At 44.0% G+C, this 21,363-nt stretch overlaps 1 protein-coding gene and 1 long non-coding RNA gene across 4 annotated transcripts in view; one reads left to right on the forward strand and one right to left on the reverse strand.

The window, feature by feature from the left end:
- Positions 1–7,180, forward strand: part of LOC130368304 (uncharacterized) — a 42,952-nt gene extending 35,772 nt beyond the window's left edge. For 2 of the 3 annotated variants that reach the window (XR_008892406.1, XR_008892407.1), the window contains 3 exons: positions 5,402–5,509; positions 6,416–6,470; positions 7,044–7,180. This is a non-coding gene — a long non-coding RNA (uncharacterized LOC130368304). Of the gene's footprint in view, positions 1–3,824; positions 4,092–5,401; positions 5,510–6,415; positions 6,471–7,043 lie in introns of all 3 variants that reach the window. The other variant, XR_008892405.1, reaches the window with a different exon arrangement.
- PDCD7 (programmed cell death 7) lies at positions 7,042–21,363 on the reverse strand. The gene is made up of 5 exons (XM_056571750.1): positions 18,662–21,363; positions 13,600–13,738; positions 10,418–10,654; positions 8,538–8,625; positions 7,042–7,662 (listed from the first exon to the last, which is right to left on the reverse strand). The coding sequence occupies exons 1-5, from the start codon at positions 21,248–21,250 to the stop codon at positions 7,536–7,538; spliced, it is 3,180 nt and encodes a 1,059-aa protein (XP_056427725.1). The 5' UTR covers positions 21,251–21,363; the 3' UTR covers positions 7,042–7,535.

The raw sequence follows: 21,363 nt of genomic DNA on the forward strand, positions 1-21,363 counted from the left end.
GTACTGGGGGCGGCACTGTTGCTATCCCCCAGTACAGCAGTGATTGGGCGGCCACAGCGACCGCACCAATCACTGCAGTTTGGGGAGGTGGGATCAGGAGCACGATGCTCCATTTTGCACACCATATTGTTCTCATCTGGTGTGCAGGACGGAGCTCTGTTTCTCCATCTCCCCCCTCACACCCAAAAAATTGTTAAAAAGTGCCCCCTTGCCCCGTTTCTGTGGCCCCTTGGCACAGAAAACAGTAAGGGTTAGCTTTAGATTAGGTAGGGACAGTTAGGAGTTAAACTTTTTTTTTTTTTTTTTGCAGCGTACTATCCGTAGGTGTCCGTGGGTCCGTAGCACCTTTAGCTGTGTGACCCCGGCCCTACTGGGTCGCTGCGGTCTGCCGCCAGCATTCTTTTTTTTGGTGCAGACCTTTTTTTTTTTTTTTTGCTTAACGTGTGGCTGGACCCTCTTAGCTATAAAAGAGCGGTCCGCCACCGTTAGCTAAAGCCCACCTGACGCTGATCAGTCCCGTAGTACTGATCAGCGTTTTTTGTTTTTTTTAGGTGCAGGCACTTCTTCGGGTTATAGCGGCTTTTTTATTTTTATTTTTGCACCTATAGTCGGTCCGTGACACCAGTAGCAGGCCTGTGCTGTGTGGACGGGTCGTACCTCTGTGTGCGGCCTGCCCCACCGCTGTCAGTGATTTATCTCTGATCAGCCTTTTTTTGGGGTTCAGGCGGGTGCATTTTTTCGGGGTTAAGCGTTTTATTATTTTATTTTTTCGGGTATTTTGTGTGGGGGTCTTTGTATGTGCCATCAGCCACTATTCTGGGCTGAGTGGCTGGACTGACGTCTGCACTCCCTGTTGCCACCAAGGGCTAATCAGTGTGCACACCACTGATTAGGTACACCCTTTTTTTTGGCGGTTTTTTTTTTTTTTTAGTTTTTTTTCCCCCTTTTTAGTTTATATTTTTTCTGTCAGGGCGAGTTTAGTTAGGTTAGGTTAGGGAGGTATTATCACACCACACCACACGCAGCACACACACCAATAAAGTTTTCCCCCCCACATTTATACACTTTACCCCCATTAGAGTAGGGAAATGGCACGCAGGGCGTTTTCAGCAGAGGACACTGCCTCCGACACTGAAAGCGCCTCAGAGGACGAGGAAGACCCCACCTTCCTTATTTCCTTGTCCTACTCATCATCTAGTTCTGATGATGAGCCACCAAGGCGGCGGAGACGCCGCCAAGCGGGTCCGCAAACCTCCTCTGCTCCTGACCCTGTGCCCCATGCTAGTATGAGTCCCCCTGACGCTCATACTAGTCAAGCCCCCCGGCCAAGTTCACTGGTGCCCCGTACCGGAGAACTTGTCTGGACTGAGCCAGCGGACCACGAGCCTGTGATTCCTGAGTTTGTTGGCGACTCAGGAATCAAGATTGACCTTGTCGGGTTCACTGAAATAGATTTTTTTAGGTTTTTTTTCAGTGACGACTATCAATCTGATGGTTGACCAGAAGAATCTGTACGCCCAACAGTTCGTCGCCGCTCACCCGGGCTCACTCTTGGCTAGGCCCAATGGCTGGTTCCCAGTCACTGCAGCCGAAATGAGGACATTTTGGGGCCTCGAGCTGCATATGGGCCTGGTCAAGAAACCAAGTGTCCGACAATATTGGAGTGGGGACGTCCTTTACCAGACCCCGCTCTACAATATGTCCCTGGAAGGGATGTCGCTATTGATGAGTCTCTCATCAGCTTCAAGGGGAGACTCAGCTTCCGGCAAAACATCCCTACCAAGCGGGCGCGATATATGGCGTGAAGATGTATAAACTTTGCGAGAGTACCTTAGGGTACACTTGCAAGTTTATGGTGTATGAGGGACGAGATTCCCGAATTGAACCCCCAGATTGTTCCCCCACTCTGAGTGTTAGCGGGAAAATCGTTTGGGGCCTTTTGCACACATTACTAGATAAAGGTTACCACCTTTACGTGGATAACTTTTATACTAGTATCCTTGGGGTGAGTCCCCTGCCTTTTCCCATGAAAACCTGTTGCTGGTCAGGTATAAGGGGATGTCCTTATGCTCACCACTATTCATGGGAACGGCAGCACCCCTGTCCCTGTACGAGGTACCGCGGGACCGGTCCTCAAGCCCGATTGTATTCTGGACTACAATCGGTATATGGGGGGAGTTGATCTTTCTGATCAAGTCCTCAAACCATATAATGCCATGCGGAAAACACGGGTATGGTACAAAAAAGTTGCGGTCTACATGGTACAGGTTGCCATGTACAACGCTTTTGTACTGTCCCAATACGCTGGCAACATAGGGACATTCCTGCAGTTTCAAGAGGAAGTTCTAAAGACCCTCATCTTTGGTGACCGCCAAAGAGCGGGTCAGAGCACCTCTGGAACTGTGGGCCCCCGGATCGTCCCCGGCCAACACTTTCCAGGTGACGTTACCCACACTGTAAAGAAGGGATGATCTTAGAAAAAATGCAGTGTGTGTCGCAAGAGGGGGATTCGTAAGGACACCACCACTCAATGCGACACTTGCCCCGATCATCCGGGCCTCTGCATTAAGGATTGCTTCAGGGAGTATCACACTTCCATGGAGTACTAAATTTTTTATCCTTTCACCTGATTTTCATTCCCCAGAATTCAACTCCAATGTACCAGTCCAGAGTACATTGTTTCCAAATTTTAAAACCAAAACCCCTTTCCCAATACCCGTTATATTTTTTTTCCCCACCCAAAAAATGGGTCATGGGACACAGAGTCAACAGCATTGGGGATTTGCAGTTGCCTCAAATGCGCAGCGCTCTCTCTCCACCTGAGCGGGGTGCGCATTTGAGGCAACGGGTTAGGGACGGCCACACACATCACATTCCCAGAATGATGATTCAGAGCATAGGGTTTGGGGCAGGCATAATTTTTACTTCCGGCTATACTCTGGGTCATCATTCTGGGAATTGGCATACCAGTATTAAAATTGCAATTTTCACCCCCCCCCCCCCCCCCCCCCAATAGTACACCATCCATTCCTGGAAAATAAATTTAGGGAACACCCGTCTGTTCCAAATGTCCACTTCACTCCTGTACACCTTCCCTAGGAGGTGTACTGTTTGTAATATTCTCACATTTGGGTGTGCCTTTCTTGTATTTTCCTCTGAATGTATGTAACTGTTCGGTCCGTTAGAAACACCAGCCTCAATTGCGAAGAGTTCTCACTCATGAGCTCTGTCGTATTTCCAGGTGACAATTTCGGAGTTACATGTTCGTTGTTCCCAGAAAGATGAAGCAGAGCATAGGTTGAAAATTGCAATTTTCCAACGCTACCCTTTATTCATTCCTGGAAAATAAATGTAGGAAACACCCGTGCATTCAAAATGTCCTCTTTAGCCCTATACCCATTCCTCAGGGTGGGTACTTTCTGTAATGGTGTCACATGAGGGTGTTTCATTTTTGTATTTTCCTCTGAATGTATGTAATAGTCAGCTACTGATATGCCATAGGCCTCAAATGCAAACAGACCTCTATGACTTCTGAGCCTTGTTGTGTGCCCGCCCAACACGTTACCCCATATGTGGATGTGTTTCCATAGTCAGGAGAAAAAGCCCTCCAAAATTTGTAACCCAATTACTTCAATTACCCCTTGTGAAAATGTCAAAAATTCGGTAACCCCAGCATTTTAGTGTAAAAAAAATAAAATTTTTCATTTTACAGCCCACAGTTCAAAAAACCTGTGAGGTATAAGTACTCACTGTACCCCTTGTTACCTTCCTTGAGGGGTGTAGTTTCACAATTGGGGTCACTTGCCATTTTTTTTTTTTTTTAGCTTTTACGCCAGAACCTCAACCATTGCAGTGCAAAGCACCACTTTAGGCCACAAATCTCATCGGTGCTGTCTCACTCCTAAGGAGTTCAAAACGCGTCCATAGGAGTTGTTTGCTGACCAGGTGAAGGTGGATGGTGTGTGCTCTGTATTTTTAAAGAAAAGTGAAATAAAGGATCTACGTTTTAAGGGACTGCTGGACTACCTTTCTTCATTTACCCACAAGTTTCAAGCCTGGCCGGGCTCAAGTCCTTGCAGACCGTGGAGGAGGTGAGCTGAGAGAACTTTATTTCTTACTCACTCCTAAGCCCTGTGTTGCACCCGCATAGAGCTTTACCGCCATATATGGGGTATATTCTTATTCTGGAGAAATTGGGCTCCAAATTTTGTGGAGCTTCGGGTAGCGGGGTTCAGGGGAGGGGTAGCGGGGTTCGGGTTGCGCTGCAGCCATGTATTGTTTTTAACACAGGGTGCCTCCAGTTTTTCCCCACTACAACTCCCAGCATGCCCTGACAGCCAATAGATGTCAGGGCAAGCTGGGAGTTGTAGTGGTGAAACAGCTGGAGGCACCCTGTGTAGATGAACTAAGGGTGGAAGTCAGCCCCAGCAGGCAGTGGCGTCACGCCTGCTGGGGAAGTCTGCCTGGTAGTGAGCACACTACCAGGCAGACAAAACTGCATTTTTTATATAGTAAAAAAAAAAAAAAAAAAATTAGGCAGGGAGGAGGTTAGGGATAGATGGGAAATAGGCAGGGACAGAGAGGGAAAAAAAGGGATGGTGGGAGTAACCCTTTAAAGTGACAGTGGTCAGAATTGCAAAAAATGGCTCCGTCCTTAAGGTGAAAATGAGCTGCGTCCTTAAGGGGTTAAAAAGTAATATAAGGAAGTATTTTACTGAGAAAGTAGTGGATGCTTGGAATAGCCTTCCAGTAAAGGTGGTAGCTGCAAATACAGTGAAGGTGCATGGGATAAACATAAGGCTGTCCATGATATAATATAGGGCAGCGGACTATTGATAGTATTCAGAATATTGAGCAGAGTAGATGGGCTGAATGGTTATCTGCTGAAACATTCAATGTTGTTATGTAATAAGCATCTTCCAGTGGTGCAGAGTATCTGGCTACCAATGCAGTTTTCAAAGGGCTTTGCCCACTTCCCACTTTGTCAAGTTTGTCTTGCACACTGCATCTGTTTTAACAACTTTGTGCTATAACCTTATACAAACAAAAATAACAGATTTATTCTGGTGAAAAATTCTCATTTAAATAGACTGTTAAGCGACAATAACTAAATAGAAAAGTACAGTATTACTGTTAAGATCCTATTCACACCACATTTTACTTTCATTCCCACTGGTACCCATTGGGATACTGTCAATAAGGTATTCCAATGTATACTGCGGTGTGTCTATACCCTTTTGAGAGTATCCTCCTAACGTACACTGTCAGTGGAAACCAGAGATGTGACGTAAATGGGACCTAAAACATTAGCTTACACCTAACATTACAGTTTTGGACGATTATGAATTTTATCGATGGTGAACCAGTCTGACAGCTTATCATTTTCAATGGTCTATTACAGCGGCAATGTTTTATTCAACAAACATTTCCAGGAAGAAGAGAAAAGATTTAGAGAATCAACTATAGGGATCAGAAATAAACATACGAAGAGGTAGAGATATTTTTTAAGGTATGTTCACACATGGCGATGATGAGTCAGATGAAGTATAAAGCACATTGGGGGAGATTTATCAAAACCTGTGCAAAGGAAAAGTTGACCAGTTGCCCATAGCAACCAATCAGATGGCTTCTTTTATTTTTCAGAGGCCTTTTCAAAAATGAAAGAAGTGATCTGATTGGTTGCTATGGGAAACTTTTCCTCTGCTCAAGTTTTGATAAATCTCCCCCCACTGACACAGGACTCTGGAGTAGTGAAAACATGTTTTCTGGGGTAATAAATCAGGTGTGACAGTCTGGTAGAATGTTTTGGATAACAATGTATACCAGTATGCATAGGGATGCTAGGTAACATTTGGTAAAAGAACGATGACGGAATTGGGCTGTTTATCAGGGTTTGCAGTGAGGCTTCTCATTTTTGATGAAGGGTAATGTTTCAGCGTACAAAGAAAATCAAAAACATTTTACACAATTCTTCCAACTTTGTGGGAACAGTTGGGGGGGTTGGGCCTTCTCTGTTCCAGTGTCACTTTTCCCCAGTGCACAATGAGAGGTCCAATACAGACATGGTTGGTTGAGGATGGCGAGGTAGAACTTGATTGTCCAGCACAAAGCCCTGACCTCAACCCTATTAAACAAACTTGGGAAAACTTAGAACATAGATTGTGAGGCGGACCGCATCCAACACCAGTGCCTGACCTCACAAATGCTCATTTACAATTCCTGCCAAAAAAAAGAGAATCTCAATTGGGCAGATCACCCCGATTTTTCTCTTAATAGCAAATCACAAAACAATATTTACTAGATAATTATATTGGCTTCCTACCTCTTGCAGATGAAAGGGAATTATTTTATTTAGAACACATTTTTCCAGATCCAATAGAGGAAAAATGTTGATTAATCATATATAAAATCCTAGGAAACAAGACGTCACTCACTGAAGAGCATGGAATCCTCAGCACTTCTGGACACCGGTAATTGTAAAATGCAAACACTTTATTTCTTTCTTCACTAAAAAACATAGTAGGGGTACAAAATGGGTCAAATCAGACCAACGCGTTTCGGCAAGCAAAATACTTTTTCAAGGTCCTCTCTGGGAAAAGATATTAAGCCAAATAAATAAACACCATATCACAAAACCCCACCCCCACTAGCACATCCCTTCCTGATTCTGCAGTAACTCTTTACTTGCTGACCCATAGTAAATGACTTGATACCTATAAGTGTACGTAACTCTTCGCAACACTAAGTAAGGATTGCACCCATTAGTATAAACCTTATATTACCGGTACATTGAATAATTCAGGACAATTCCTCAATCAGAGTACATAAGCGAAAAACTATAAATAAAATAAATAAAATCCTACTTCTAAGTCTTTTCTGTTCCTTTTCATGCTTTTAAGACACCTCAAAGTTTATTGTTACTGGACTTCAGTAGCAATAAACAATATTCTAATAATCTATATAAGGATGGCTGAAACTTTCTGACATATCAGCCTTACAGGATGAAGTCTTGTCATGGACTAACTTTTATTAATTTCCACTAGATGGAGATAGAGGTTTGCTGGTCCAGTCATCGAGAGGATATGCCTTTCCTGAAGAAAACCTTTTATAGCCATTAAATTGGGTCCCGCTCCATATTAACACCCATGGTTTTGGAACTGAATGGTTATCAAGCTCATATAGCTGTGTACACTTTTATAGTTTAGAAGGAGACAAAGCAAAGCAGGAGGTGGATTTGTTTTTACAAAAAATAAATAAATAATAATAATAATCTGTTTGCTTGAATTATATTGCTCCGCCACCTACTTGTACAAGGGATAAACCTCTAAGATACAACCACTTTAGAAAAGGTTTTGTTTTTGTTTTATTTTGAAAAATAAATTTTCATAATTCATTACAACCCATTCACAAAGTTACAAAAATTACAACTGTACAATAAATTTCATTGGGAGACTTTCACCCGCAGAGCAGTCTGAACTGTATGCATCCGGTATCAGACTGCCTGCTTTACCCTCTTGTCACATAACATAGGTGCTTCAATCCGATGGCTTCAAGGCTGAGGCCCAGGTGTCATTAGAGGGAACAGTGGGAACAACCCATCCACGGGGGATACTGCTGCCATCAGGATGATCAGGTGGGACCAAGAATTGATCCCATTCGTGTCTAAAAGAAGGAAGATTCAGTAAATGTTATTTTTTAACTAATAAAAGGGTTATTCCAAGATTAAAACTTCTCAACTATCCTCAGGGCAAGTGACAGGGATCTGATCTGCGGAGGTCTGATGGCTATGACCCCCACCATTCAGAAGAACTGGGGTTTTCTCCCCAGACTGAATAAAGCAGCCGCGTGCATGCTCGGCCACTGTTGGGTTTTGCCTGGTATGGGACTGCCCAGTACAGTGCTGAGATATCTTTGGAAGTCCCATAGTGAGTAAATGAAGTAGCAGATGGGGATGTGCACTGCTGCTTTATTCAGGGGACAAGGGACCTCTGTTCTTGTGATCAGTGGGGTCCCAGCAGTCAGATACTTATTACTTATATGGTGAATAGTTGAAAAGTTTTGATCTTAGAATATCCCCTTTTATACAAAAAAGGTAATGTTAAAAGGCTTTATTTTTCTTACAATGTGGAGTAAATAAAAAAAAACAAAAAAAATAAAAAGTTACATGAGGCAAGATCCATGTGACAATAACCCCTTGTAAGCTTTTCTTTCTAGGTAAGCAGCCTACTACAATTTAGCAACTATCAACAGATGTCACAGGGAGGGGGTTTGCTATGAGAACACTTACTGCTTCTTCTATACTTGCCTAATATATAATATCTGCATAAGCTAAAATTCCAATCACCGTGTTCAACAATACCGTGACATTCTCACATGTGTTTAAAGCCAAATATTGGGTGCATGTAAAATACATTCAATGCAGCTATAGCAGCACTGTACTTGCAAGGTAACAGTGCAGCACTTCCAAATCTCAGTGTATTCTATATATGAGCAAAGAAGCACCATTAATGCAATATATGTCTAAAAGCAAGACTCACCGGATCTTAACAAGGGACACAACTGAGTGCTCAGCTTGCAGATAATACTGGCGAAATGGCAGAAGAGGATGCAGAGCAGGTAGAGGTTCTAAGAAAGAAAAAGACATTGAAGCTTGTTAACAGCAAGTGTGAGATGGTTTCAATACAATAAAAATATCAATATTATAGTTATAGGCACAGATAATGTATATATTTGATTGTAACAGAGGTGACATGTCTGTAAGCTTCATTGTTCACCCTATGATAGAATGTCTATTATTGTTAAACTCAATCCAACATCTCCTTGTCAGATAATTTTACTCTCCGCTGCTTGGAGACTATTCAGTATAGGGCTGTGCGGTATGACCAAATATGTGTATCACGGTATTTTTTTAACTTACGGCGGTTCCACGGTATATAACGGTATTCTCTCACCCCCCCCCAAATCATGTGACCCGCCAGCGCTGTTCTGCCCCCCCAATCATGTGACCCCCATGCGTTGTTCGGCTTCCCCCCCCCCCCCAAAATCATGTGACCCGCCAGCACTGTTCTACTCCCCCCAATTAATGATCAGCCCAGCGGGGTACTACTCACATATGTCAAGCACTGCCCTCCTCTTTGTTGGGGGCCGCCGGCGATGGAACTCACTGTACGCCAGTGGTCTCCAACTTGCGGACCTCCAATTGTTGCAAAAAAGTTTTGCAAAAGCTGGAGGTCCGCAGGTTTGAGACCACTGCTGTACGCTGTATACCTATGCCCGGGCTGCAGTGATAGGCTGAGCACACTGCCATGTAAGAAGTCGGCTTCTTACATGACAGTGGGCTCAGCCTATCACTGGCCGGGGCATCACGTTCCAGTCCCCAGCGTGCGGCCGAGGTGGGCGAGTTAAGAGTTTATTTTCTGTATCTTTTGCAGCCCGGGCATAGGTATACAGCGTACAGCGGTAGTCTCAAACCTGCTGACCTCCAGCTGTTGCAAAACCACAACTCCCAGCATGCCCGGACAGCCACTCATGCTGGGAGTTGTAGTTTTGCAACATCTGGAGGTCTGCAGGTTGGAGACCACTGGCGTACAGTATAGAGTTCCATCGCCGGCGGCCCCCAACAAAGAGGAGGGGGGCAGTGCTTGACATATGTGAGTAGTACCCCGCTGAGCTGATCCTTAATTGGGGGAGAGCAGAACAGTGCTGGCGGGTAGACATAGGATTAGTTCCCCGATGTGGGGACAGCGCTGTGCTAGGCTGATAATACATTCCCGAGGGGGAGGGGCCCAACCGGTATTGCGGTATGGGGGAAAATTCATATCGTGCAGCCCAAAAAATTCGGTATTCGGTATGAACCGGTATACCGCCCAGCCATAATTCAGTATACATATTAAAAGTGGTAAATTCTTCACTCAAAATCAGACTGGGCTCACAGAGGTGAATGAAAACTACTGGAATTATTTATTCCTGGAAGACTCCCCAATGAATAACCCCTATGCAAAACACATGTATGCTGGGGATATTTGATAGAGATGGCTGTCAGCCAAATACTCTCTCTTTTTTGAAAAGGCTCAGGCTGGCATGAAAAAATAAAGGATGCTCAAGTCCTCAATCACTTATTGCAGCAGCACTGACCGTGCCCAGTTCTAACAGATCAGTGCTTCATGCTTTCGTCTCAACACTCAGGAAATGCCTCTTCAGGTAAGCACTACCATAGCAGTGACCTGCCTCAGCCAGAGATTAGCCGAGAGGGCGTTTGCCGTGTGTTGAGATGACTTCTGTCCACCCCATGCCTGCACTCTGCTGCATTTGTTACTCTCCCTGCTCTGGTTTAACCCAGGGGAAGCCGACAAAATGTATATGAGAGGGAGAATTGACATGTAAAATAGAATAATCATGAGGACAAACTGTTAGAGACCTGTGTCACCAAACAAAATAGAGTCTAGTTCTCGCTGCTTCTGCAATATTTTCTCCTTTTCCTTTCGTTGTCTCTTATCCTTCTCTCTCTGCCGCTCCTCCTCTTGCTCTCCTTCCAGTATGACCCTCAGAGTCTTCTCCTCCGCATCATATAATGCACTACGCTTGTGCACCATAGTCCGAAGCCTCTTTATGTGATTTGCAAATGTTTCATCAGCAGATGGTGGTGGATGGACACCTGAAAACACAGTGGGGGGTCAGTTATTAATGTGATATTGACTCTTTTCAGGTTTTGCACCCATATTGTGTTGCAAGTTTCATGCAACAGATTTTGCGGCCAAAAGATTAAACAAAACGGAATCTCCGTTTTACGCAGAAAACCTGAAAAGGGGTGTAGCTGCCGGGTGAAGGGGTATAAGAAAAAGGGATTTTGGAAATATCACAACAAATAATCCCACATAAAATGTGGTGGATTTGAGCTCTCGAAAACCTGACAGCTCAGAGAATGTGCACTTAAAAAAGCAAAATGTAGGGAAAACCGCCAAATACCATGAACAGAAATACCGGTCAGGAAAAAAAAAAAAAAGCATGCTTAGTAAATCAGGGGCAGTATCTTTATCTTAATGTTGGCCACTGCAAACATTGCATGCCACCTTATATAGACAGGGCTGTGTATTTCCACATCATGTACATTTACCTGTTTGAAGGTGTAGAAACCTCTCATGGATAATCAATAAAAATAGGAGGAGCCAGAGCTAAATGTCAAGTGTCATAGCAAAGGGTCTGAATACTTATGTGTATGTGACAATTTATGTCATAACAAAATGTGAAAAAGTAAAAGTGTAAGAAAACTTTCTGAATGCAATACAGTAACCCCCCGACATGCGATGGCCCTGACATATGATCAAATCGACATACGATGCTTTTATATGTCGGGGCCATCGCATTAACTGCTATCCGACAGCGCAAAATGCTTAAGCTGCTGTCGGATAGCAGTTTAAGCATCCAGGGCAGGTTCGCTTACCTATTCCCGCTGCTCCGGGTCCACTTCGCAATCCTCCGGTGTCTTCTGCATCTTATCCGGGGTCCGGGCCTCGCTTTCTGGCGTCGTTATTATGTCACTACGCACGCCGCAGCAGTGTAATAACGTCACCAGAAAGTGAGGCCCGGACCCTGCAGAAGATGCGGAAGAAGCCGGAGGATCCCGAAGACGACACCGGAGCAGCGGGACAGCATCGTGAGCGGTGAGGACGCGGTCCGGAGCGGCGGGGACAGGTGAGGATAACTTCCTATACTTTACATTGCACGGATCCCTCAACATACGATGGATTCGACAAACGATGGGTCGTTTGGAACGAATTACCATCGTATGTTGAGGGACCACCGTATAGCAATATATGCAACTATATTTACATTTTAGCACTTGCTTACATTATATAATAATGTATAAACCAATATATTCCTATCCAACAAGTGGGGAAGGGTGCTCCAGGTCCACAATAGATTAAAAAAAAAGATACTTTATTCCACTACGTTTTAAATCCAAAAAAGACAAAACAAAAACATAAGTGCTCTAGTGAGTTAAAACCCACGTACACCGACGAGTTTCAAACTAGACCGTTCTTAGTCATGGCTTGAGGTCTGCTTGCTACAAACAGTTTTACATGCTGCAATATTCACAAACAATTTAGAGACTGCTCCTCCTCCCTGAACAGAACACGGAACGGAAGGAAACCAGGGCGGTTTGCATATAAAAAAATAGTACAAAGACAATGCTGAACCAAGAAAAAAAAAAAGAAAAAAAATGACGAGTGCCACCAATACAATAACACATATGATTGGTAAGTACTAAATGCTTAATAGATATAAGAAAAATTATTTCTGAAATTCATGCCCTGTGGATACCTGGTATCGAGAGCCAGTATCCAAAAGGCTTCCCTTTTCAGTAGAGCCCAGGACCAATCGCCACCCCTTCGTGGAGGGTGGACTCGTTCAATACTGTATACCTCCAAACACAAAGTTTCACCTCTGTGGACTTCTACAATGTGCTTGGATAAACCTGAAAGGGAACGTGACATCGAAACCGCACCATCTGAAGAGTGAAAATGGTCGTAGATGCGTCTTTAAAATTTTCTGGTAGTGCAACCTGCGTATTGTATGTTGTATTGTTTACAGGTTACCAAGTAGATTATATGAGTGGTATCACAATTGATGAAAGATTTAATTGTGTATTTTTTCCCATAAACTACTACTTTTTCTTCAGCAGTTAAAGTCTAAAAGACGCATCTACGACCATTTTCACTGTTCAGATGGTGCGTATCCGACATCTCATTCCCTTTCAGGTTTATCCAAGCACATTGAAGAAGTCCGCAGAGGCAAAACTTCATGTTTGGAGGTATGCGGTATTGAACGAGTCCACCCTCCACGAAGGGGTGGAGATTGGTCCTGGGCTCTACTGAAAAGGGAAGTCTTTTGGATACTGGCTCTCGACACCAGGTATCCACAGTGAATGAATTTGAAATTATTTTTCTTATATTTATTAAGCATTTATTACTTACCCATCATATGCGTTATTGGATTGGTGGCACTCTTCATTTATAATTTTTTTTCTTGGTTCAGCATGGTCTTTGTACTATTTTTTATATGCAAACCGCCCTGGTTTCCTTCCTGTGGAAGAAGTTCCCTTCAGGGAGGAGGAGCAGTCTGAAATGTTTGTGAATATTGCAGTATTTAATGCGGTTTGTAGCAAGCAGACCTCAAGCCATGGCTATGTTTAGTTTGAAATGCGTCGGCGTACGTGGGTTTTAACTCACCAGAGCACTTTTTTTTTTTTGCCTTTTTTGGATTTTAAACATGTAGTGGAATAAAGCATCATTTTTTTTTTAATCTATTGTGGAGCTGGAGCACCCTTCCCCCACTTGTTGGATTGCCTTGTGACTAACCAAGAATATGGTATTGCATTCCCTTCTGTGCTCCCTGCAATGAAGCCTTTCTCCAAGTGACTGCAATCAACTGGTGAGCTGAAGTTTTTTTTTTTTTTTTTTCCGTAAAATAAATTCCTATACTTCTTCAAGCAGGATTACAAAAATTGAACCCTGAGGAGTATAAGGTAACATTGTCAGATACAATCTATTTCACTTAGTAGCTTTCTGGCTAAAATGCAGCTAATAATGCACCTCTTACCTTTTCTTCCAGCTGCTTCTTTCCTCAGCTTCCGTAGCTTCTCTAAAGCCTTTAAAACATCCAGCATTTTTTTTACATCATTTTGCTTCTTCCTCACCTCCCCAAGTACAGAGTCAGCAGTAGCTTTAAGCTCTCGTTCCTGAAACAGACAAGGACATCAATACAAGAATCAAATAAAGCAAGAAGAGATTTGTATGCCAGCAGCTCCGGAGAGCCAATATATGAATTTAAAGGGTTTTCCCAACTTGTTAAGTTATCTACTATGGACGGGATAAGGGATAACTACCGGATCATGACGGGTACAACCAGGAGGGCCCTGTGCGATCTCAAGAAAAGGGACCCGAGTAGACGCTGTGGCTCCCATAGAGAATGAAAGGAGTGGCGCCATGCATAAATGTCCTGCTGCTCCATTTGAACAGGAGACTAAGTATGTTACAGAAGTATGACACATTGGGCATTGAATAACACATTTAAAAGAAAATTGCAGTGAAAAAAAATAAACAGACAACCCCTTGTTTTCCCACCTATATTCTATTACAAGTAACCCTTTTTAATACTTTTCATTTCTATTCTAAGCATTACATTTGCAAAAAAAAGGAAGAAATTCTAGATTTATGATGAGGTCATGGTGACCTGTAGAAACCTGCTTTCTGGCCATCATACATTAAATGCTAGTTTATTGCCCCTGCTGGACTACGTAAAGGGTAGCTGATATGACTATTGGGGGGGTGCGGGGGAGACTGTTGCAACAAATGGAAGGAAAAAAAAAAAAAGAAGAAAAAAAAGGAGGAGGGGGGACTTCAATTTTTAAGAAAGTACAACTTCCAGCATGCCCGGACAGCTATTCGATTGAAACAGCTCAAAAGCTGTTGAAATAGGTTGGAGACCATTACTTTAAAGGGGTAAAAGTAAAAACACTTGTTTGTCAGCACTCTGGAACAGGTTGAGGAAAACACTTGGATTTGACATGTTTCAGATCAGCTGATCCTTAGTCATAACCAACAATCATTATGATTAAGGCTGATCCAAAACGCGTCCATGTGTTACCTCCATCTGTACATGGCTGCTTTAAGAAGCTGGAAATATGTGTTTGGTTTCTCCCTTTTACACCCCTTTCATATCAGTGACTATTTCTGCTCATTCCCTCCCAATTAGGGATAAACGCGCTTCTGTCATCCCTGTATTTTAAGTGGAGGACTGGGAGGAGACCATAGAGTCACATCTTAGGGTTTCTCCTGCAGCCAATAATAACATTACACAACGGAATAATATTCCCCAATCCTATCTGACCCCTTTGAGACTTTTGAATGCATCGTCTGTCTGGCTCTGATGGTCTCTGGTGTGGCGCTCATCTGTTCACCTATCCAGAGCTTCTAGAATAATCCGTCCGTGCGTGCGTGTTATCCGTCCTAGGTGCACTTGCACTACAGACCAGAGAGGTTTGTCTTTCTGGATGAGGAGCACCATATGTACATTTTCCTGCTGGAAAATGCTTTTTCTTGCACAAAAAGTCATTGTTTTGATATGGACAGATTAACCCCTTAAGGACCCAGCCGTTTTTAATTTTTGCACTTTAGTTTTTTCCTCCTCACCTTCTAAAAATCATGGCCCTTTCAATTTTCCACCTACAGACCCATATGAAGGCTTGTTTTTTGCATCACCAATCTTACTTTGTAATGACATGAAAATGTCATCACAAAATCTAGGCCGAAACTAGAAAAAAAAAAATTTGTGGGGCAAAAGTAAGAAAAAACCCTGCCATTTTGTAACTTTTGGGGGCTTCTGATTCTACGCAGTGCAATTTTCAGTAAAAATTACACCTTATCTTTATTCTGTAGGTCCATACGGTTACAAGGATACCTCATTTATACAGGTTTTATTTTATTTTACTACCTATAAAAATTATACAGTGGGGCAAAAAAGTATTTAGTCAGCCTCCAATTGTGTAAGTTCTCCCACTTTAAAAGATGAGAGAGGCCTGTAATTTTCATCATAGGTATACCCCAACTATGAGAGACATAGTGAGAAAAAAAATCCATAAAATAACCGTCTGATTTTTAAAGAATTTAACTGAAAGGACCCACTTTCCAAGCTAACCGTATGTGAGATTACCTGACGCATTCCCCTACCTGCCTTTTCTATGGAATTTTAAGATGATATCAAACTCCGGATTTTAATGTTCTGGCCTTTTCATCTATTGTGCTGTTTGTCCTGAGGATTGCCGTGCACTGGAGGCTCATGGGAGCTGATCAACCTCTTTCTACTTTAATTTACAAATCTGTTTAACTTTCTGGCACCAGTTGAAAAAAATTTTTTTTTCCACTGGAGTACCTCTTTAAAATTGTCATCTTCTGACCCCTATAAAACGTTTTTATTTTTCGGTATATGGGGATCTGTGAGGGCTCATTTTTTGCGCTGTGATCTTAAGTTTTTATCGGTTCTATTTTTGTTTTGTTGGGACTTTTTGATCGCTTATTATACATTTTTTAGGGTATACAAAGTGACCAAAAATATGCAATTTTGGACCTTGCTATTTTTTTTTTTTTACGTAAACGCTATTGAGCATGCGGTTTAACCCCTTAAGGACCGGGGGTTTTTCCGTTTTTGCATTTTCGTTTTTTGCTCCTTGCCTTTAAAAAATCATAACTCTTTCAATTTTGCACCTAAAAATCCATATGATTGCTTATTTTTTGCGCTACCAATTCTACTTTGTAATGACGTCAGTCATTTTGCCCAGAAATCTACGGTGAAACGGAAAAAAAAATCATTGTGCGACAAAATTGAAAAAAAAACGCAGTTTTGTGACTTTTGGGGGCTTTCGTTTCTACGTAGTACATTTTTCGGTAAAAATGACACCTTATCTTTATTCTGTAGGTCCAGACGATTAAAATGATACCCTACTTATATAGGTTTGATTTTGTCGGACTTCTGGAAAAAATCATAACTACATGCAGGAAAATTAATACGTTTAAAATTGTCATCTTCTGACCCCTATAACTTTTTTATTTTTCCGTGTATGGGGCGGTCTGAGGGCTCATTTTTTGCGCCGTGATCTGAAGTTTTAACGGTACCATTTTTGCATTGATAGGACTTATTAATGCACTATTTTGGACTTTTGAATTTTTTTGCGCGCACGCCATTGACCGAGCGGTTTAATTAAGGATATATTTTTATAATTCGGACATTTCCGCACGCGGTGATACCACATATGTTTATTTTTATTTACACAGTGTTTTTTTTTTTTTTTATTGGAAAAGGGGGGTGATTCAAACTTTTAATAGGGGAGGAGTTAAATGATCTTTATTCACTTTTTTTTTGCAATGTTATAGGTCTCATAGGGACCTATAACACTGCACACACTGATCTTCTATGTTGATCACTGGTTTCTCATAAGAAACCAGTGATCAACGATTCTGCCGCATGACTGCTCATGCCTGGATCTCAGGCACTGAGCAGTCATTCGGCGATCGGACAGCGAGGAGGCAGGAAGTCCTGTCAGCTGTTCGGGATGCCGTGATTAGCCGCGGCTATCCCGAACAGACCGACTGAGCTAGCCGGCAACTTTCACTTTTAGCCGCGCGGCTCAGCTCTGAGCGCTATTAGAGGCGGGTCCCGGCTTCACTATGACGCCGGGCCCGCCGTGATATGACGCGGGGTTACTGTGTAACCCCGCGTTATATCGGGAGAGCAGGACCAAGGACGTACCGGTACGTCCTTGGTCCTTAAGGGGTTAATTAACGTTATATTTTTATATTTTGGACATTTGCACACACGGCAATTGTTTACATATTTTCATATGGAATTTGGGAAAAGGGGGGGGGGATTCCTCATACAGATCAATGTAGTTCCATAGAACGACATTGATTTGTGTGCTCTGCCCTCAATTGATAAAGCCTGGTTCAGTCAGGCTCTATCAATCTCAGAGCCGAAGCCAGCACAGGAAGAGAGGTAAACCCTCCGGCTACCTCAGAAGTGGATCGGGCGATCCACCCCATTAGACCACCAGGGACTGGTTAAAGGTCCCTTTAGACGCTGTTGTCAGCTTCGACAGCAGCGATCTAAAGGGTTAATAGCCGGCTGTGGTGATAGCCGCATGTCTGCTATTAACTGCCGCCCTCAGCTACAGGAATCAGTTGGGAGCCTGCACCATACACTGGTTGCTGTCCCAGGATGATCGGCTCGTCCTTAGATGGCAACTGGTTAACTTCCATCCCTATATGTATTTTTTTAACGTTTAGTGGGATCATAAGCATTACATTTTAAAAGTTCAGACATTTCCGACCATGGCGATTCCTAATATGTTGGATTTTTTTAAAAAATTTATTCGTTTTTATGGGAAAAAGGGGGGTGACTTGAATTTTTTTTATTAAGGTAGGGGCTTTAATATATTTTACACATTTTTATTAATTACAAAATGTTTAAGTCCTTATAGAAGACAATGATATGCTTTCAATGGATTGCATAGCATTGTACAGTGAGATTGGTGCTCTACTGATACAGTCTGGCTCTGCAACCTGTATCAGAGAGGCAACGGTCAGTAGGCATACAGGTTTACTTCATAGCCACGCTGCAGTACATGACGGAGTGTGTTGGGTTTAGGGTACGTTCACACGTACGCAGATATGATGCACACGATTTTCTGCTGCAGATTTCAGTGTAAACTAAATGACTGAGCACAGCTTCTAATCTGCAGTTACAAATCCTGTGCATCAAATCTGCGCAGGATCCTGTATGTGTGAACATACCCCAAAAGAAAGAGGCTGAAAATAAAATACTAAACTTTTAAGGAATGCTGGCTGGCAAGTGTTTTTCCTAGGTTGCATGGGGTTGCACCAAAATCTGGGTAAGCTGACATCAGATTAGACTTATTTTAAAGAGGTACACCATTTTTTTAATATTACTGTAATGTGCTCCGCTTGGGAGGGACATAACCATATACTTAACTTTCTCGTCCCCATTGTTGCCCTACTCCTGTAGCACATTGCTCTGGAAAAATGGAGTGGAAGGAGCAAAGAAGGTATGTGGTTTTTGTTACCCCTTTAATAAAAAGCCTAACACTCACCCGTTTCTTCTCCTCCACCTTCTGGATACACTGCATTCTCCACTGATCAATGCTGGCCTCCTTTTCTGCAGATCGCTCTGCTGACACCTTTTCTTCCTCCTCAGTCACTTGTTTCCTGCGCTGCCAGCGAAGCCTTTTCTTGTGCACTCTATTCAATTTCATCTTAACACCCTGGATATACCCTGGCTTCTCTAGCTCCTTTAATCTCTTCTCTAGATCTACTCGTATGCCAGCTGCTTTTTCATAGTCCTGTCCCCGTGGCTCTCCTGCCTTATTATTGCTTTCCAGAGCCTGGCATAAAGAATCGAGTTGTGATACCAATTGAAGAGCACCATAGATTAGCCCACGTGCTTCAGCTATTGAGCAAGTTTGAACAGCAACAGGCTTGGTTGAAAGAGTCTTTCTTCGACATGATAAGAAGCCAGAAAGCCAGTGCATGAATACATCTTTATCTGAAGGCCCATTGTTCTCTAGCTCAGTGTGCCTATCCAAATGCATAATGCTTTCCTCACTGTGAGTGGTGGACTGCGGGACAAATGGAACACCATGCTGCAGCAATAAATGTGGGTCTCGCCTGTCTGTTACTTCTTGCTGAGGAAAAGGAACATCCTGCTCGAAATACCTATCACCAGCCATTCCTAAAGGAACAGGTGGATCTGGACCTTGTCTTATATCTTGGTGTGTGACAGACTGCTGCTGCTCCAGAAGATGTTGTGGATGACTGCGGGATCTCTGGAACCGGAGATCCTCCAAGTCCTCCTCCTTAAAAGATCCATTAAAAGCAGAGCCTTCTAGTGTGGGGAAAGTGTAGGAAGGATTGGGTTGCCTTCCATGCACTGGGGGTAAATGATAGTGCCCTTGTTGTGGGTTATCAGTACAAGGGGAGTTTTGGGTGGGTACAGGCTGTAATGGGTTAGAGATTTGCTGGATTCCCGGGGATGGGGCCCTGTAGCTGAAAGTATCTGGCACTGGAGGGCTTCTCAGATTATGTAATCCTGGTTGGGATCCTTCATTTTGGTATGGTAGAGGCATATTACTTCTATTGTCATGCTGGAAACCATAAGGTTGTTGTCCACCATACGGAGCTAATGCTGGATCAAGACCCCTAAAACTGTTCGGACCACCTTGATGGAAGACGGCAGGCTGATAGGCCTCAGGCTTCTCACTCCTAGGCTGTGTGTGTTCTGAATACATGGGGTCTTTGTGCTCACCTGATGTAAGTTGGGGTACCCCATGGCGCTGTACATTAGGAGGTCGCTCGTCTAGCTGATATATAGTATCATGGAGCTGTACGTTAGGAGGTTGCTCTCCAGACTGGTATGTAGGAACATGGCACTGTACATTAGGTCGCTCTCCTGACTGGTACATAGGATCATGGAGCTGAACAGTAGGAGGTCGTTCTTCTGGTTGGTACACAGCATTGTGGATCTGTACATTAGCCGGTTTCTCTCTTGGTTGGTACATAGATTCATGGTGCTGAATAGTAGGCGGTTGCTCTCCAGGCTGGTACATAGCAGCATGAGGCTGTACATTAGCCAGTCTCTCTCCTGGCTGGTACATGGTATCATGCCGCTGTACGGGCAGTTGTTCTCCTGGCTGATACATGGTATCATGGCGCTGTACGTTAGACGGTCTCTCTCCTGGTTGATACATGGTATCATGGCGCTGTACATTAGACGGTCTCTCTCCTGGCTGGTACATGGTATCATGGAGCTGTACATTAGACGGTCTCTCTCCTGGCTGGTACATGGTATCATGGCGCTGTACATTAGACGGTCTCTCTCCCGGCTGGTACATGGTATCATGGAGCTGTACATTAGACGGTCTCTCTCCTGGCTGGTACATGGTATCATGGCGCTGTACATTAGACGGTCTCTCTCCCGGCTGGTACATGGTATCATGGCGCTGTACATTAGACGGTCTCTCTCCCGGCTGGTACATAGCATCATGGAGCTGTACAAGTGGTTGTTCTCCTGGCTGGTACATGGTATCATGGCGCCGGCCCACATCTTGGCTCCTTTGTCTGTGCTCGGACACATCTTGATGGGCCATTGCATGTATCATGTGTTGGGGTCTTCTTTGGAATCCTGCCTCTGGAATGCCATAGCGGGGGGCATTATAATGCATCAGACCCTCCGGTGCCCTGTGCTGGGAGAAGGAGACATCAGGGGGTATATTGGGAGCCTGCAGACCATCACTGCCATACCGATCAGCTGGTTGCCTGTGAGGGAGCCTGGGCTGGGATCCTATCTGCTCCACAGGACCATGGGGAGGCACGCCTGGCCTCGAACCACCACGTGGGAACATTCCAGGATGCAGGGGTCTGAACTGGGGCATAGTCTGGGGTCCCCCGTGCTGTAGCGGCTCATTGTGCTCCTGCTGTGTATAGTCTCTGCGCGGCCTCTGCCCGGAGCCTTCATACGGAGGCCTGCTCTCCCAGGGGCCGCCCGGGTACAGAACACTGGGGGGCGCCTCTCCATGTCTAGGAGCCTCTGGACGGAGCCCCGGTGGGTGCTGTGCAGAGCTGCTGTTACCGCCATACCGGGGACCGTCCCACGTCCCATCAGATTGCCGCTGCCTCCTCTCCATGACAACGAGGAAGTGAGGCGGAAAGGGACGGAAGCCGGGTGCGAGTACACTTTTGGATGAAGTTGCGACAGCGACACCTTCAGGATAGGAGGAAGCATCGTAAACGTAGAGGG

This window comes from Hyla sarda, chromosome 4 (assembly GCF_029499605.1).
Source record: "Hyla sarda isolate aHylSar1 chromosome 4, aHylSar1.hap1, whole genome shotgun sequence".
In the NCBI taxonomy this organism is placed as follows: domain Eukaryota; kingdom Metazoa; phylum Chordata; class Amphibia; order Anura; family Hylidae; genus Hyla; species Hyla sarda.